This window comes from Salmo salar, chromosome ssa15, assembly GCF_905237065.1.
Source record: "Salmo salar chromosome ssa15, Ssal_v3.1, whole genome shotgun sequence".
In the NCBI taxonomy this organism is placed as follows: domain Eukaryota; kingdom Metazoa; phylum Chordata; class Actinopteri; order Salmoniformes; family Salmonidae; genus Salmo; species Salmo salar.
This window is the reverse complement of record NC_059456.1, coordinates 18,861,087-18,877,167: the sequence shown is the minus strand read 5'-3', so window position 1 is coordinate 18,877,167 and position 16,081 is coordinate 18,861,087. Positions and strand designations below refer to the sequence as shown.

At 45.0% G+C, this 16,081-nt stretch overlaps 1 protein-coding gene across 1 annotated transcript; it reads right to left on the bottom strand.

Annotated features, from left to right (window-relative positions):
- Nucleotides 1–1,325: 1,325 nt before the first annotated feature.
- On the bottom strand, nt 1,326–13,924 carry apr3 (Apoptosis-related protein 3). Its single transcript, NM_001141009.1, is given in 7 exon segments — nt 1,326–1,691; nt 1,924–2,024; nt 2,764–2,885; nt 3,054–3,125; nt 3,221–3,289; nt 3,580–3,716; nt 13,743–13,924. Coding segments are annotated over 7 exon segments (699 nt in total). The 5' UTR covers nt 13,836–13,924; the 3' UTR covers nt 1,326–1,586.
- Nucleotides 13,925–16,081: the final 2,157 nt, after the last annotated feature.

Genomic DNA, 16,081 nt, shown 5'->3' with positions numbered 1-16,081 from the left:
AAATATAAACGCAACAATTTCAAAGTTCATATAAGGAAATCGGTCAATTGAAATGTATGAATTAGACCCTAATCTATGAGTTCCACATGACTGGGCAGGTGAGGGGCGCAGCCAATCAGAATGAGTTTTTCACCACAAAAAGGCTTTAATACAGACAGAAATACTCCTGTTTCATCAGCTGTCCGGGTGGCTGGTCTCAGACAATCCCGCAGGCGAAGAAGCCGGATGTGGAGGTCCTGGGATGGCGTGGTTATACATGATCTGTGGTTGTGAGACCAGTTGGACGTACTGCCATCTTCTCTAAAATGACGTTGGATGCGGCTTATGGTAGAGAAATTATCATTAAATTCTCTGGCAACAGCTTTGGTGGACATTCCTGCAGTCAGCATGCCAATTGCACACTCCCTCAAAAGTTGAGACATCTGTGGCATTGTGTTGTGTGACAACTGCATATTTGAGTGGCCTTTTATTGTCCCCAGCACAAGGTGCACCTGTGTAACGATCATGCTGTTTAATCAGCTTCTTGATATGCCACACCTGTCAGGTGGATGGATTATCTTGGCAAAAGAGAAATGCTCACTGACAGGGATGTAAACAAATGTATGCACAACATTTGAGAGAAATAAGCTTTTTGGTGCGTTCGGAAAATTTCTGGGATCTTTTATTTCAGCTCATGAAACATGGGACAAAACACTTTACATTTTCTTTTTATATTTTAGTTCAATAGACAGTATATTGTCAGTATATCATATCTATATTGTCAGTATATAATATCTGCTTTAATCCAAGATTAAATACAAAAGGCAACCAACAGCAAAAATGTATTATTATTATATGAACAATCTGAACATACAACAGTCCAACATCTGCAGTACTCTCTGCAAACAATGTTTTGCTCATGTATAACGTAATTAATTAATAACGTAATTATAACTATAACGTAATTAATTAATCAATATCTTCATATGTCAGTTTTCCTAAAAATGAGGGGGGGGGGCTAATGCAACTTTATACTGCATATTATTGCTTCTACTACAATTAATGCTTCATTGATCAAGTTTAAGGGCCAGTTTCCCGGACACAGATTGACCGTAGTGCTGAACTAAAAAAACATGCTCGATGGAGAATCTCTATTGAAATAGATGTTTTAGTCCTGTACGAGAGGCTTTAGTCTATGTCTGGGGAAACTGGCCCCAGGCATCTTAGTAAACTTTTTATAGACATGATGTGGCACATACTGTAGGCTATAAAGTGAATGTATTGTCTTGCAACACAATCTCTTAGATACCATGTTGGTCTAGGGAATTTTTTTTTTTTTAAATTTTGAAGGCTACAACAAATTGCAACATCTGTGTCGATAAAACAAAGATTTAACAACCCCGTCAAAACAGATGATTAAAACTAGAAAGGTCCATTGCATGATACAACCGTCGCCATAGAATACACTGACTTTCCACGCTAAAGTCAGTTTTAAAATGTTCACATATTTTCCCCCTGTCTCTTCATGTCAGCATCACTGGAAAACAAGTGTTTTCCAACCATAGAGTCCCAGGGCCAGGCCTCAGACCAGGGGAGTGGGTACAAACTCAGACAGATTTCACCTTGCGTCTCTGGGTGACCCATAGCAGGATGGAGACCAAGACTGTAGAGGCTCCTAGAAGCCCGAACACCTTGACTATAGGGAATTTCCCCTGTCAACAACAGAGACGGACAACAACAATATGTTACCATAGCACTTAAAACAACCAAAACCACATTGTGGTGTGTTTGAAAGGCTGCGAGTTCCCTCGGCAATTAATGAACGTTCATTCCTGTCTTCAACAATCAGAGATTGGATATGATATGATATGTTGTTGATGATAAAGTTAAAGCCATATTGTCTTGACAAAACTAATACATGGATGATGTGGTGAACTGACTGACCTCTCGAAGACACTTGTATCCATGGAAGTCGTCTATACAGCTACACTCAAAGAAGCCCGGACCGTACGCTGCACAGAGGGAGTTCTCAGGGCAATTCAACGCTGTAGAAAGGGGGGGGGATACCTAGTCAGTTGTACAAATGAATGCATTCAACTGAAATGTGTCTTCAACATTTAACCCAGCCCCTCTGAATCAGGGGGGGGGTGCTGCCTTAATCGACATCGGGGAACATTGGGTTAAATGTCTTGCTCAGAAGCAATGTTATCGGGGAAAAAGCATAGTCTCTATGATACTTTATAAACCGATATTATGACAGTAATGCCGCAATGCCAACTATAATACTGATGGCAGATCACTGTATTCAGAATCACAGCTAAGTTGACGCGGACATTTTAATTTCCCAAAGTGAGTTTAAAGAGGGCAATCTGTAATTGGCACATACATTTTTGAACTTCTTAAATTAATGACATATAGCACACTGATTATTGAAGAATATAACTTATAAATGCCTCATTAGCTTTGTTCAACTTTGGCCGTCATTAGAACAAAATATATGCATTTTTTAACCTCCATTGATAGTAAACAAAGTAATTGCAAACAAACACTGTATTGCCTCAAAATGTGGTTAAAACTATAATTTGATATCATGGATGGTCAGTCATTCCATCCATAGCTTTGTCTATGAATTTGAGAGTGGTTACATTTCCCCAGCCCTATCCTTCTATTTACCAAAACAGTAGTGGGGTGTTCACTTTGTTTTTTGTCCTTTAAACTACATTAAACTTTATTAAACACAACAACAAGGATCATGCAACAACAAAAAACTTGACAGTGACTTACACAGATGTCCAGTCTGGTTGCAGATGTCCTTCTGTCCTTCACAGTGACGTGTCTCTCCTTTGACCTCCACTTTATCCCATGACGCATTGCCTCCTGGACAGGCCAGGTTGACAGGCAGAAACCTAACAGAAAGGAGATAGGCTCATTAAAATGTGTGAATTCTATTCTAATAAAGAACTGATTTGACATTCAAATATGTGTGAATTCTATTCTAATAAGGAACTGATTGGACATTAAAATGTGCATTGCAAGGTTGGACTTGGTAACACAGCTCAGTGAGTTGTACTTACAGGTTATCCAACTGGATGAAGCCTTGAAACAGTGAATTGTTCAGTTGAACTATGGGGTTCAGTGAGATATCTCTGTGGAAGAACAGAGAAAGTACCACAGGCTATAGAAAAATAGGAACAAACTGATCATGTTTGTAGCCTAAATGTAAACGGTCTGTTTAACATACATCATTGCAGCTGTTGATGCCTCTTGGAGGTCCTCGACATGACTTAGAGAACAGTTTGATAGGTCCAACCTGAGTGTGAAAACAGAGTGGGATAAATAACGTTTTTAGGGAAATAAACAACATAATGTAACATAATGACAATAAGACATTGGCTACAAGACAAGTAATCAGTTGGTATATTTTACTAAACAATTGTTACATGTTATTATAGTTGTTGAATGTTCCTAAATGGGTTATTACATCAAGTGAACAATCATTGAGTATGTTGTCCTATGGGCAATTCACTGGGACCACCAGGTTATCAACTGCCCAAAGGTTACAAAACAACGCCTGGTGTTGTCAACAACACAACTTCCTACCCGATGATGTAGTCCGCATTGCTGGTGTTTTCCTTTCGCAGCAGGCAGCAGCATCCGTCAATCAAACCCGCAGACGCGGAACAGAACTGACCCAGAGCGGTGCTATTCTGCACTGTTCCGTTGCAGAGGTGGCATACCTGTTTGTTCAGCAGAAATTTACAACGCCTTTATCAACATCAACAACTTTCTTCAACAACTGATTAAGAAGAAGAAAAAAAACTATAATTTCAATCCACAAATCTCTGTCAATGTATCAGGCAGGCAGGCTAGCAGCAGACAAGTTATTTATACCCCGTTTACATCGTAACGTATTTCATTACGCCGTAGGTAATCTTCACGGAGTCCTGCACCGCTTCTGAACCGACACGTGTAGTGTTTGTAATATGGAGGAGAGGCTGTGTTTTTTTTTATTTAACTAGGCAAGTCAGTTATGAACAAATTCTTATTTACAATGACGGCCTAGGAACACTGGGTTTAACTGCCTTGTTCAGGGGCAGAACAACAGATTTGTACCTTGTCAGCTCAGGGATTCAATCCACCAACCTTTCGGTTACTGGTCCAACGCTCTAACCACTAGGCTACCTGTCGCCCCCGTGTCTCGTCAGAGATCGCATTTATTTCGGGAGATTTGCAAAATATGACCTTTTCATTCAAGATAGGATAAATATATTGTTTCAGGTGATAATAAAAACGTGTTTTGTTTGGTTACATTTTCCTCAACTTGTTTCTCTAACTTTATAGCAAGTCAAGCTAGCTTACACTGCCAAGCTAAAAGCTAGGCTAGGTTGAAAGTACAACTGTAGATAGCTAAAAGCTAGGCTAGGTTGAAGATACCACTGTAGCTAGCTAAAAGCTAGGCTAGGTTGAAGATACCACTGTAGCTAGCTAAAAGCTAGGCTAGGTTGAAGATACCACTGTAGCTAGCTAAAAGCTAGGCTAGGTTGAAGATACCACTGTAGCTAGCTAAAAGTTAGGCTAGGTTGAAGTTACCACTGTAGCAAGCTAAAAGCTAGGCTAGGTTGAAGATACCACTGTAGCTAGCTGAAAGCTAGGCTAGGTTGAAGATACCACTGTAGCTAGCTAAAAGCTAGGCTAGGTTGAATATACCACTGTAGCTAGCTAAAAGCTAGGCTAGGTTGAAAATACCACTGTAGCTAGCTAAAAGCTAGGCTAGGTTGAAGATACCACTGTAGCTAGCTAAAAGCTAGGTTAGGTTGAAAATACCACTGTAGCAAGCTAAAAGCTAGGCTAGGTTGAGGATACCACTGTAGCTAGCTAAAAGCTAGGCTAGGTTGAAAATACCACTAGCTAGTGACCTCCACCTAATAGTTATCATCAAAAACAAACACCATTACCCTCACCAACTTAAACGGAAGGCAACAGTCGTATAAATATATTGGCTTAACAGCCTTTGTGTATTATTTAACATTACCAGTAGTGTGGTGTGGGGGTAAAATCACTTGGGAAGCCCAGCCAGAATATTTATTGATTTAGAACCATGGAGAATTTACCGCAAGTCGCAAAGAAAACAGGAGCTGCCTCCACTATTCCAGCACCATTTCAACTTCAACATTTCAACATCATCAAATCACTTATTTTTATTTATTTTATTTCACCTTTATTTAACCAGGTAGGCAAGTTGAGAACAAGTTCTCATTTACAATTGCGACCTGGCCAAGATAAAGCAAAGCAGTTCGACAACATACAAAAACACAGAGTTACACATGGAGTAAAACAACATACAATCAATGATGCAGTAGAATAAAAAAAAAAAATAATAATAATAATTAAAAAAAAAAAAAAATAAAATAAAAAATAAAAAAAATAAGACTATATACAATGTGAGCAAATGATGTGAGATAAGGGAGGTAAAGGCAAAAAAAGTGCCATGGTAGCAAAGTAAATAAAGTATAGCAAGAAAAACACTGGAATGGTAGATTTGTAGTTTGAAGAAAGTTCAAAGATAAAATATAAATAATATGGTGCAAAGGAGCAAAATAAATAAAATAAATAAATACAGTAGGGGAAGAGGTAGTAGTTTGGGCTAAATTATAGATGGGCTATGTACAGGTGCAGTGATCTGTGAGCTGCTCTGACAGCTGGTGCTTAAAGCTAGTGAGGGAGATAAGTGTTTCCAGTTTCAGAGATTTTTGTAGTTCGTTCCAGTCATTGGCAGCAGAGAACTGGAAGGAGAGACGACCAAAGGAGGAGTTGGCTTTAGGGGTGACCAGAGAGATATACCTGCTGCTTATGCTTCGTCTAATACAGTGACAACTAAAAAGATACCGAAAACAATTTAGTCCAATCATCATAAGCTAAATACGATGTGGCTGTCCATGGTTCTGATTTCGGTGTGTGTGTGTGCGTGCAAGTAAAAAAACATGTTGACTCACCCTACTTGTAGAGAAAGGCCAATGCCATCCTCCTCACTTTCATGTTGACGAAACGGTCTATGACTCTGTCATACATTACATTTTATTATAGTATTTGTTGTCCGTGGCTACCTGGCTAAAATGCTTGCTCGCTAGCCTAACTTCCATTCATGGGCAACGTTAGCTAGTTAACGTTAGCCTTCTACATCTAGCTACATATTGAACTTCCATCCTCTCAGGCCAGAGGCACAATGTATGAATTAATGGTTAGATCAGAATTGCCATTATAATCATTGGCCAGTACGGAGAACTAGGTAAAACTACAAGTCAAAATCCCTTTCTCCATTCATGGCTAATTTAGAAAAGGGCCAATTTTAGCTAGCCACCAGAGGTCAATAACACAATGAGATGCAACAATTTAAGTTGTTTCTGTCAATGACGTAAGCTCTCGATGCGATGTGATAGGAGTGAAGCCAAACCCAAACTGGCTTCCCTTGACAAATTTTTTTGGGGTGTGTCACGACCATTCACAGTTGAGTTCACTCACTTTAGCTCAACGCTGATTGGCTATTTTATACTTTTTTTATCAAGGGAGGCAAAATACTCACTGGCTTCCCTTGCATTCAATTATCAGGGGCAGCAAACAATGTCATACTTTTTTGGGCCAGACATCATCGAATAGATGGCCTACACATACAGAGACAGAGGGGCGCTGTTTCGCTCGCTTTCTTCGGTAAGATACATTCAGCCTCTTGGATATTGAAGGAAAATTATGAAACATAGAGAGACGAAAGATAAATCATTTTCTTTTTTCTTGGTAAATTTTTTGGGGAAGCCTGGCTTCACTTGGCACCCATGAATATATGTCACTGAACACAACTATTCAAATAGTACTTATAGGAATTCATCAGGATTTTCAAGGTGCTAGATATCCCATAAAGCCACCACCAAAAACACATATTTTCATCTAGATCTTCTACTGAAGATGACATAAAGTTTTTAAAATGTCAAAGTATGTGGCATCCGCATCACAACGGAGCCTTCTTCGGGGCGTTGCGATTCCACTCCGTTGTGGACGTCCCCATTGAAATTGTCAAGGGTGAGCATACCCTTGACCGAGCCAGACCCGGTCCCCTGGTGCGAACACCGGGGACTCACTGCGGTGATGGTCTGTGCTGGTCTTTTGGCGCAGCACAGCCTGCTGGAGCTGACCATGGGCGGCTTCCCATGTCTCCTCCGCGCGCCTGAACCAATTGTCCACCGCAGGAGCCTCGGTCTGACTCTGATGCCACGGTGCCAGAACCGGCTGGTACCCCAACACACACTGAAAGGGGGAGAGGTTAGTGGAGGAGTGGAGGAGCGAGTTCTGGGCCATCTCTGCCCTGGGCACGAACGCCGCCCACTCCCCCGGCCGGTCCTGGCAATAGGACCGCAGAAACCTTCCCACATCCTGGTTCACTCTTTCCACCTGCCCATTACTCTCGGAGTGAAAACCTGAGGTGAGGCTGATCGAGACCTCCAGACGTTCCATGAACGCCCTTCTGACTCTCGAAGTGAACTGGGGACCTCGATCAGGCACTATATCCTCAGGCACCCCGTAGTGTCGGAAGACGTGTGTAAACAGGGCCTCCGCAGTCTGTAGGGCCGTAGAGAGAACAGGCAGAGGGAGGAGACGACAGGACTTAGAGAAACAATCCACAACAACCAGGATCGTGGTGTTTCCATGTGAGGGAGGAAGATCCGTCAGAAAATCCACCGACAGGTGTGACCAAGGCCGTTGTGGAACGGGTAAGGGGTGTAGCTTCCCTCTGGGCAGGTGCCTAGGAGCCTTACACTGGGCGCACACCGAGCAGGAGGAAACATAAACCCTCACGTCCTTAGACAAGGTGGGCCACCAGTACTTCCCAGTCAGACAGCGCACCGTCCGACCGATCCCCAGATGACCAGAGGAGGGTGACGTGTGGGCCCAATAGATCAACTGGTCATGGACAGCAGACGGAACGTACAGACACCCGACAGGACACTGGAGGGGAGCGGGCTCTGTACGCAACGCCTGCTAAATTTTACATTACATTACATTTAAGTCATTTAGCAGACGCTCTTATCCAGAGCGACTTACAAATTGGTGCATTCACCTTATGATATCCAGTGGAACAACCACTTTACAATAGTGCATCTAAATCTTTTAAGGGGGGGTTAGAAGGATTACTTTATCCTATCCTAGGTATTCCTTAAAGAGGTGGGGTTTCAGGTGTCTCCGGAAGGTGGTGATTGACTCCGCTGTCCTGGCGTCGTGAGGGAGCTTGTTCCACCATTGGGGTGCCAGAGCAGCGAACAGTTTTGACTGGGCTGAGCGGGAACTGTGCTTCCTCAGAGGTAGGGGGGGCCAGCAGTCCAGAGGTGGATGAACGCAGTGCCCTTGTTTGGGTGTAGGGCCTGATCAGAGCCTGAAGGTATGGAGGTGCCGTTCCCTTCACAGCTCTGTAGGCAATCACCATGGTCTTGTAGCGGATGCGAGCTTCAACTGGAAGCCAGTGGAGAGAGCGGAGGAGCGGGGTGACGTGAGAGAATTTGGGAAGGTTGAACACCAGACGGGCTGCGGCGTTCTGGATGAGTTGTAGGGGTTTAATGGCACAGGCAGGGAGCCCAGCCAACAGCGAGTTGCAGTAATCCAGACGGGAGATGACAAGTGCCTGGATTAGGACCTGCGCCGCTTCCTGTGTGAGGCAGGGTCGTACTCTGCGAATGTTGTAGAGCATGAACCTACAGGATCGGGTCACCGCCTTGATGTTAGTGGAAAACGACAGGGTGTTGTCCAGGATCACGCCAAGGTTCTTAGCACTCTGGGAGGAGGACACAAGGGAGTTGTCAACCGTGATGGCGAGATCATGGAACGGGCAGTCCTTCCCCGGGAGGAAGAGCAGCTCCGTCTTGCCGAGGTTCAGCTTGAGGTGGTGATCCGTCATCCACACTGATATGTCTGACAGACATGCAGAGATGCGATTCGCCGCCTGGTTATCAGAAGGGGGAAAGGAGAAGATTAATTGTGTGTCGTCTGCATAGCAATGATAGGAGAGACCATGTGAGGATATGACAGAGCCAAGTGACTTGGTGTATAGCGAGAATAGGAGAGGGCCTAGAACAGAGCCCTGGGGGACACCAGTGGTGAGAGCGCATGGTGCGGAGACAGATTCTCGCCACGCCACCTGGTAGGAGCGACCTGTCAGGTAGGACGCAATCCAAGCGTGGGCCGCGCCGGAGATGCCCAACTCGGAGAGGGTGGAGAGGAGGATCTGATGGTTCACAGTATCAAAGGCAGCAGATAGGTCTAGAAGGATGAGAGCAGAGGAGAGAGAGTTAGCTTTAGCAGTGCGGAGAGCCTCCGTGACACAGAGAAGAGCAGTCTCAGTTGAATGCCCAGTCTTGAAACCTGACTGATTAGGATCAAGAAGGTCATTCTGAGAGAGATAGCAGGAGAGCTGGCCAAGGACGGCACGTTCAAGAGTTTTGGAGAGAAAAGAAAGAAGGGATACTGGTCTGTAGTTGTTGACATCGGAGGGATGTCCGCGTCCAGCTCCCACACGACCGGCGGTACCAGGCAGGAAGCCAGGAGTATGGGAGTCTGATCCATGGGCCGTTCCTTTGTGTCATACAGCCGGGACAGTGTGTCTGCCTTCATATTCTGGGAACCTGTTCTGTAGGACAGGGTAAACACAAAACGGGTAAAGAACATGGCCCACCTTGCCTGATGAGGATTCAGTCTCCTCGCTGCCCGGATGTACTCCAGGTTGCAGTGGTCAGTCCAGATGAGGAAAGGGTGTTTAGCCCCCTCAAGCCAATGTCTCCACGCCTTCAAAGCTTTAACCACAGCCAACAACTCCTGGTCCCCCACATCATAGTTCCGCTCCGCCGGGCTGAGCTTCTTTGAGAAGAAAGCACAGGGGCGGAGCTTTGGTGGCGTGCCCGAGTACTGAGAGAGCACGGCTCATATCCCAGCCTCGGACGCGTCCACCTCCACTATGAACGGCAAATCTGGATGGGCCAGCACGGGAGCCGAGGTAAACAGAGCTCTTAGGTGCCCAAAAGCCCTGTCCACCTCAACCGACCACTGCAGACGTACAGGACCCCCCTTCAGCAGTGAGGTAATGGGAGCAGCCACCTGGCCCGGATAAATCTCGGGGTGGTTATTAGGCAACCCCTAAAATTCGGTCACTCTCCATCTCCACCCCTGATGTGGAAATGCGGTACCCTAGGAAGGAGACGGCCTGCTGGAAGAACAGGCATTTCTCAGCCTTGATGTACAGGTCATGCTCCAACAGTCGACCAAGTACCCTGCGCACCAAGGACACATGCTCGGCGCGTGTAGCGGAGTATATCAGAATGTCATCGATATACACCACTACACCCTGCCCGTGCAGGTCCCTGAAAATCTTGTCTACAAAGGATTGGAAGACTGATGGAGCATTCATCAACCCGTACGGCATGATGAGGTACTCATAATGCCCTGAGGTGGTACTAAACGCCGTCTTCCACTCGTCTCCCTCCCAGATACACACCAGGTTGTACGTGCTCCTGAGATCCAGTTTGGTGAAAAAGCATGCCCTGTGCATTGACTCAATCACGGTGGTGATAAGAGGTAGCAGGTAACTGTACCTCACCGTGATTTGATTTAGACCTCGATAATCAATGCACGGCGCAGACCTCCATCCTTCTTCTTCACAAAAAAGAAACTCGAGGAGGCAGGTGAAGTGGAGGACCGAATGTACCCCTTAATGTACCGCTTGCGACAGGTGATACACGTGACTCCTGGGAAGTGCAGCGTCTACCAGGAGATTTATCACACAATCCCCCCGTCGATGGGCTGGTAATTGAGTCGCCTTCTTTTTACAGAAGGCGAGAGCCAAATCGGCATATTCTGGGGGGATGCGCACGGTGGAGACCTGGTCTGGACTTTCCACCGTGGTAGCACCAACGGAAACTCCTACACACCTCCCCGAACACTCTCGCGACCACCCCATGAGAGCCCGCTGTTGCCATGAAATGGTGGGGTCATGACGAGCTAACCAGGGAAGGCCTAGTACCACGGGAAACGCAGGAGAGTCAATGAGGAAGAGACTGATTCTTTCCTGGTGACCACCCTGCATCACCATGGCCAGGGAGATAGTGGCTTCCCTGATTAGCCCGGACCCTAATGGTCGACTATCCAGAGCGTGTACCGCGTGTAACCACAGGAATAATGGGGATCCCTAAACTAAGGGCGAGCGCTCTGTCGATAAAATTCCCAGCTGCGCCTGAATCGACGAGCGCCTTATGCTGGGAATGCGGGGAAAACTCAGGAAAACAAACAGGTACAAACAGTTGGACAACTGAGGACTCTGGATGAGAGTGGTGCAGACTCACCTGGGGTGACGCCAGAGTGCCCTGCCTGCTGCCTCGACTCCCAGAGGGACCAACCTGGCACCGACCGGCAATGTGCCCTCTGCGGCCACAGATGGTGCACGTGAAAGCCCCTCCTCCAGCCTCCCTACGCACGGCCCCTCCTAACTCCATGGGCACGTGAGCGGGGGTGCTGGAAGATGGAACCGACAGAGCCCTCTCTGGACGTCCGCGGGTGACTAGCAGGTTATCCAACCGGATGGTAGATCCACCAGTTGGTCAAAAGTGATGGTGGCATCCCTGCAGGCCAACTCCCGTCGGACGTCCTCGCGCAGGCTGCATCGGTAGTGGTCGATAAGGTCCCTGTTGTTTCATCCTGCTCCGGCGGCCAAGGTCCGGAATTCCAGGGTGAACTCCTGGGCGCTCCTCGTCCCCTGCCTCAAGTGGAAGAGCCGTTCCCCCGCCACTCTACCTTCGGGCGGATGGTTGAAGACGGCCCCGAAGCGGCGGGTGAACTCCTCGAAGTGGTCCAACACCGCGTCTCCTTCTCCCCACACGGCTTTTGCCCACTCCAGAGCTCTCCCCAAGTGGCATGAGATGAGAGCGGACACCCTCTCCCTTCCCGAGGGAGCTGGGTGAACGGTGGCCAGGTATAGGTCCAGCTGTAATAGGAACCCTTGGCACCGTGCTGCCGTCCCATCATACTCCCTGGGAAGGGAGAGACGCATGCCACTGGGACTGGATCCAGGAGGGACGGGTAGAGGTAACCCCGGTTGCGCTGGTCGAGGTGCTGGAGAGACTTCCTGTCTTTCCCAGCGGTCCATGGTCTGGACAACGCGATCCATCATGGCACCGAGATGTTGTAGCATTGCCGAGTGTTCCTGGACGCGTTCCTCGACTCCTCTGACCGGGGTACCTGCTCCTGCTGACTCCATGGGTGGTGTGATATTCTGTCAAGGGTGTGCGTACTGGTAGCGAAGTCAGGTGCAGGAGAACAGAGATTTGTGAACAGGCGCACACTTTATTGAGGCAGGAGAAACCAACAGACAGACGCAACTGCGTCAAAACCTCCAGCCAATTGGCAAAAGTGCAAAACGCGCAAACAGTCACAATATTTATGTTCAAACAAATAAACATACTTCGTGAAACACCACGGAATATACGAACACCAGGCTGGCGAGTCAACAAATGACACGTAACACAAACAATATCACACAAAGACATGGAATAAATACATGCAGTGTGATTGGGGAATGTAAACCAGGTGTGCAGGGAACAAGACAAAACAAATGGATCAATGAAAAATGGAGCAGCGATGGCTAGAAAGCAGGTGACGTCGACCGCCGAACACCACCCGAACAAGGAGAGGAGACGACTTCAGCGGAAGTTGTGACAGAAATTCATGACATCTGGCATAACATGCTTATGTGTAACGTGAACAAGGCGCCGGATATCATCCATGTCGATGGGGACGTCCACAACAGAGTGGAATCACACCGCCCGCTTGTGGTTGAAGGATCTGTGTGCGAGATGGATGCCACTTTACGACATTTTCAGTCCAGGCAGAGTCCGTAGAAGAACAGGAGGTTACCAAACCACAGAAGAAGATGAAAATATGTGGTTTTCGGTGTTGGCTTTATGGGATAGCTAGTAACTTGTAAACAATTACCGATTCATATAAGTGCCATTTTAATAGTCATGTTAAATAATACACATTGGCTGTTAAGCCAATTTGATTATATGACTTTTGCCTCCCGTTTTAGTTTATTGTGACTCTAATGTCGTTTGTTTTTTATGCTAATTATAAGGTTGAGGTGGCTAGCTACAGTGGTATCTTCAACCTAGCCTAGCTTTTAGCTCAGCACTGTAAGCTAGCTTGACTTGCTATAAAGTTAAGAGAAACAAGTTGAGGAAAAAGTAACTAAACAAATCATGTTTTTATTATCACCGGAAACAATATATTTATCCGGTCTTGAAAGAAAAGGTCATATTTTGGTCATAAATCTCCCAAACTAAATGCGATCTATGACGAGACAGGCTCTTCTCCATGTTGCGGTTACAAACACTGCAGATGTCCCCTCACTAGTGGGGCAAGACGATGACCGTACCGCCTAATGAAATATGTCAAGATGTAAACGGGTTAATAACAACAATGAGTGTAGCCAAGTAGCATAGTAATTACAATGTAACAATACAATGTAACACATCCGAGTGTATAAACAATGTAACAACTGTACTCTTGAGTGTAGCAGCAGCTACAATGTAACAACACTTCTGAGTGTTGCCTTCTAGCAGCAGTTACAATGTAACAACACTTCTGAGTGTTGCCTTCTAGCAGCAGCTACAATGTAAATAACCGGTTATGGCGAGCTGCGCAGCATTCCTGTATAGCATGGAGCTGAAGCAGACCCTTACCTGTAACTCAGTCAGTTGATAACTCCCATATAAATATAAATGAATGATTAATAAGACCCCTGCTGCATTCTGCTGGCTGGATCCAGCTGTCATTTTTGAACGCGATAGTCATATGATCAATACAAGATAAACATGTAAGCGACTAAAATCACTGCCGCTTCACTCGCATGTCTCCTTGTTTCGTTTCCTTTGTATCACTGTCTGATCTCTACAAGACCTGGATTGGTTAAATCACAGTATGGTAACGTGGGGACATCCGGTATTGCTAGTTCTATTATCAGGTTATCAATCTTTTCACATGAATTAATTACAAATTGTACGACTGAGACGAGGGAAAAAGAAAGAAACCCCCATCCGTGTTTGAAAGCAGCCAGTGCTTCATAGCATTTCAAATTGTGAGACATTTTTGCACAGTCCAGCCTATATAGAGGATCTCATATTCAAAATATTGTACACCAATATGAAATGTGTTGCATTATTCATTGGCCATATTTATTTCTGTCTTGCCTTCAAAACAAAGAAAATGGACAGGCCTACCTGGCCAAAATACCTAATTTCATTTTTTTTTCCTCTCACAATTTCATTTATAGTAATGATGTTATAAAGAAAACATTTTCAAGTTGATTTTGGAAGTTCGCCAGATGACCGTGCTCCAATTCACGGTCACTTGACCATCCCGACACTCTGAAATATACCATTACAGCAGAGGGGTCAGAAGACGATGAGAAATAATATACGTAAGTGATTTGCAGCTGTTGTTAGAAAACATAATATATAGCCTATGTTATGTATGTCTTGTCTACAGACTAAAATACATGTATGTTATTCGTGGAAATTCCTAGAAAAAAATGTGGCACATAGTTGTTTTGTAATGTTTAAAATAAATGCGGTCCCCTCTACTAAAAATGGTTTGGGCCAGAGGACTGTCGCAACGCTTCTTGAAGAGCGATTTGATACATGTTTGTTACATTGTTGCTTAACGGCTACAATGTAGTCCGTTTTCTTGGGATTTGTATCACATTTGGTCTGTTTCCTGAACTGCTTGCTCCGCCAACCAATGAAACCTATTTTTGGATAACTTCAAGACGCAGAAAGAGGCAACAAATATAACACACCAGTGCTTGTTTCCCCTGTTTTCCCTCTCTCTCAATCATACCAGTGTGTCGAGCACAACATTACCGTGAGCAACAGTAGTGGAATCAGCGGTTCGCCTTCAAAATCAAAGTCCCCCATTGAAACTGACGCAAACGGATAAAAATAGTGGTGTCATGCAACAATTGGACTAAATCATGCTAAAACAAGCTTTGAATGTAGTTACATATTCAACAAAAAGACAATTATTAGTTAATTTGACCAAAAAAATGTAAAGTGTTTCATGAGCTGAAATAAAAGATCCCAGAAATGTTCCATATGCACAAAAAGCTTATTTCTCTAAAATATTGTGAACAAATGTGTTTACATCCCTGTTAGTGAGCATTTCTTCTTTGCCAAGATAATCCATCCACCTGACAGGTGTGGCATGTCAAGAAGCTGATTAAACAGCATGATCATGACTGACTCGCCTAGTTAAATAAAGGTAAGAAAATAACAATAAAAAAGTACACAGGTGCACCTTGTGCTGGGGACAATAAAAGGCCACTCTAAAATGTGTAGTTTTGTCACACAGCCATTGATGTCTCAAGTTTTGAGGGAGCATGCAATTGGCATGCTGAATGCAGGAATGTTTACCAGAGCTGTTGCCAGAGAATTTAATGTTCATTTCTCCACCATAAGCTGCCTCCAACGTCGTTTTAGAGAATTTGGCGGTACGTCCAACCAGCCTTGGAACTGCAGACCACGTGTCACCACACCAGCCCAGGACCTCCACATCTGGCTTATTTTTAAAATATTTGTTATATTTTATTTAACCTTTATTTAACTAGGCAAGTCAGTTAAGAACAAATTCTTATTTACAATGATGGCCTACCCTGGCCAAAACCCAACCCGGACAACACTGGGCCAATTGTGTGCCGCCCTATCGGACTCCCAATCACGTCCGGTTGTGTTACAGCCTGGAATCGAACCAGGGTCTGTAGTGACGCCTCTAGCACTGAGATGCTAGAGGCTGTGCCACTGGGGAGCCCCAATTGACTGATTTCCATATATGAACTGTAACTCAGTAAAATCGCTGAAATTGTTCCATGTTGCGTTTATATTTTTGTTCAGTATAGTTTTATTAATCTAAATAAAATTAGGCGTGTTGGAAGGTGTAGCCTGGACTCCGACTTGCAGACTGAAGTAGAACAGCAAAGTTATTTTTAATCTGAGTTTTATTCATAATAAAAATATATTTCACTGCC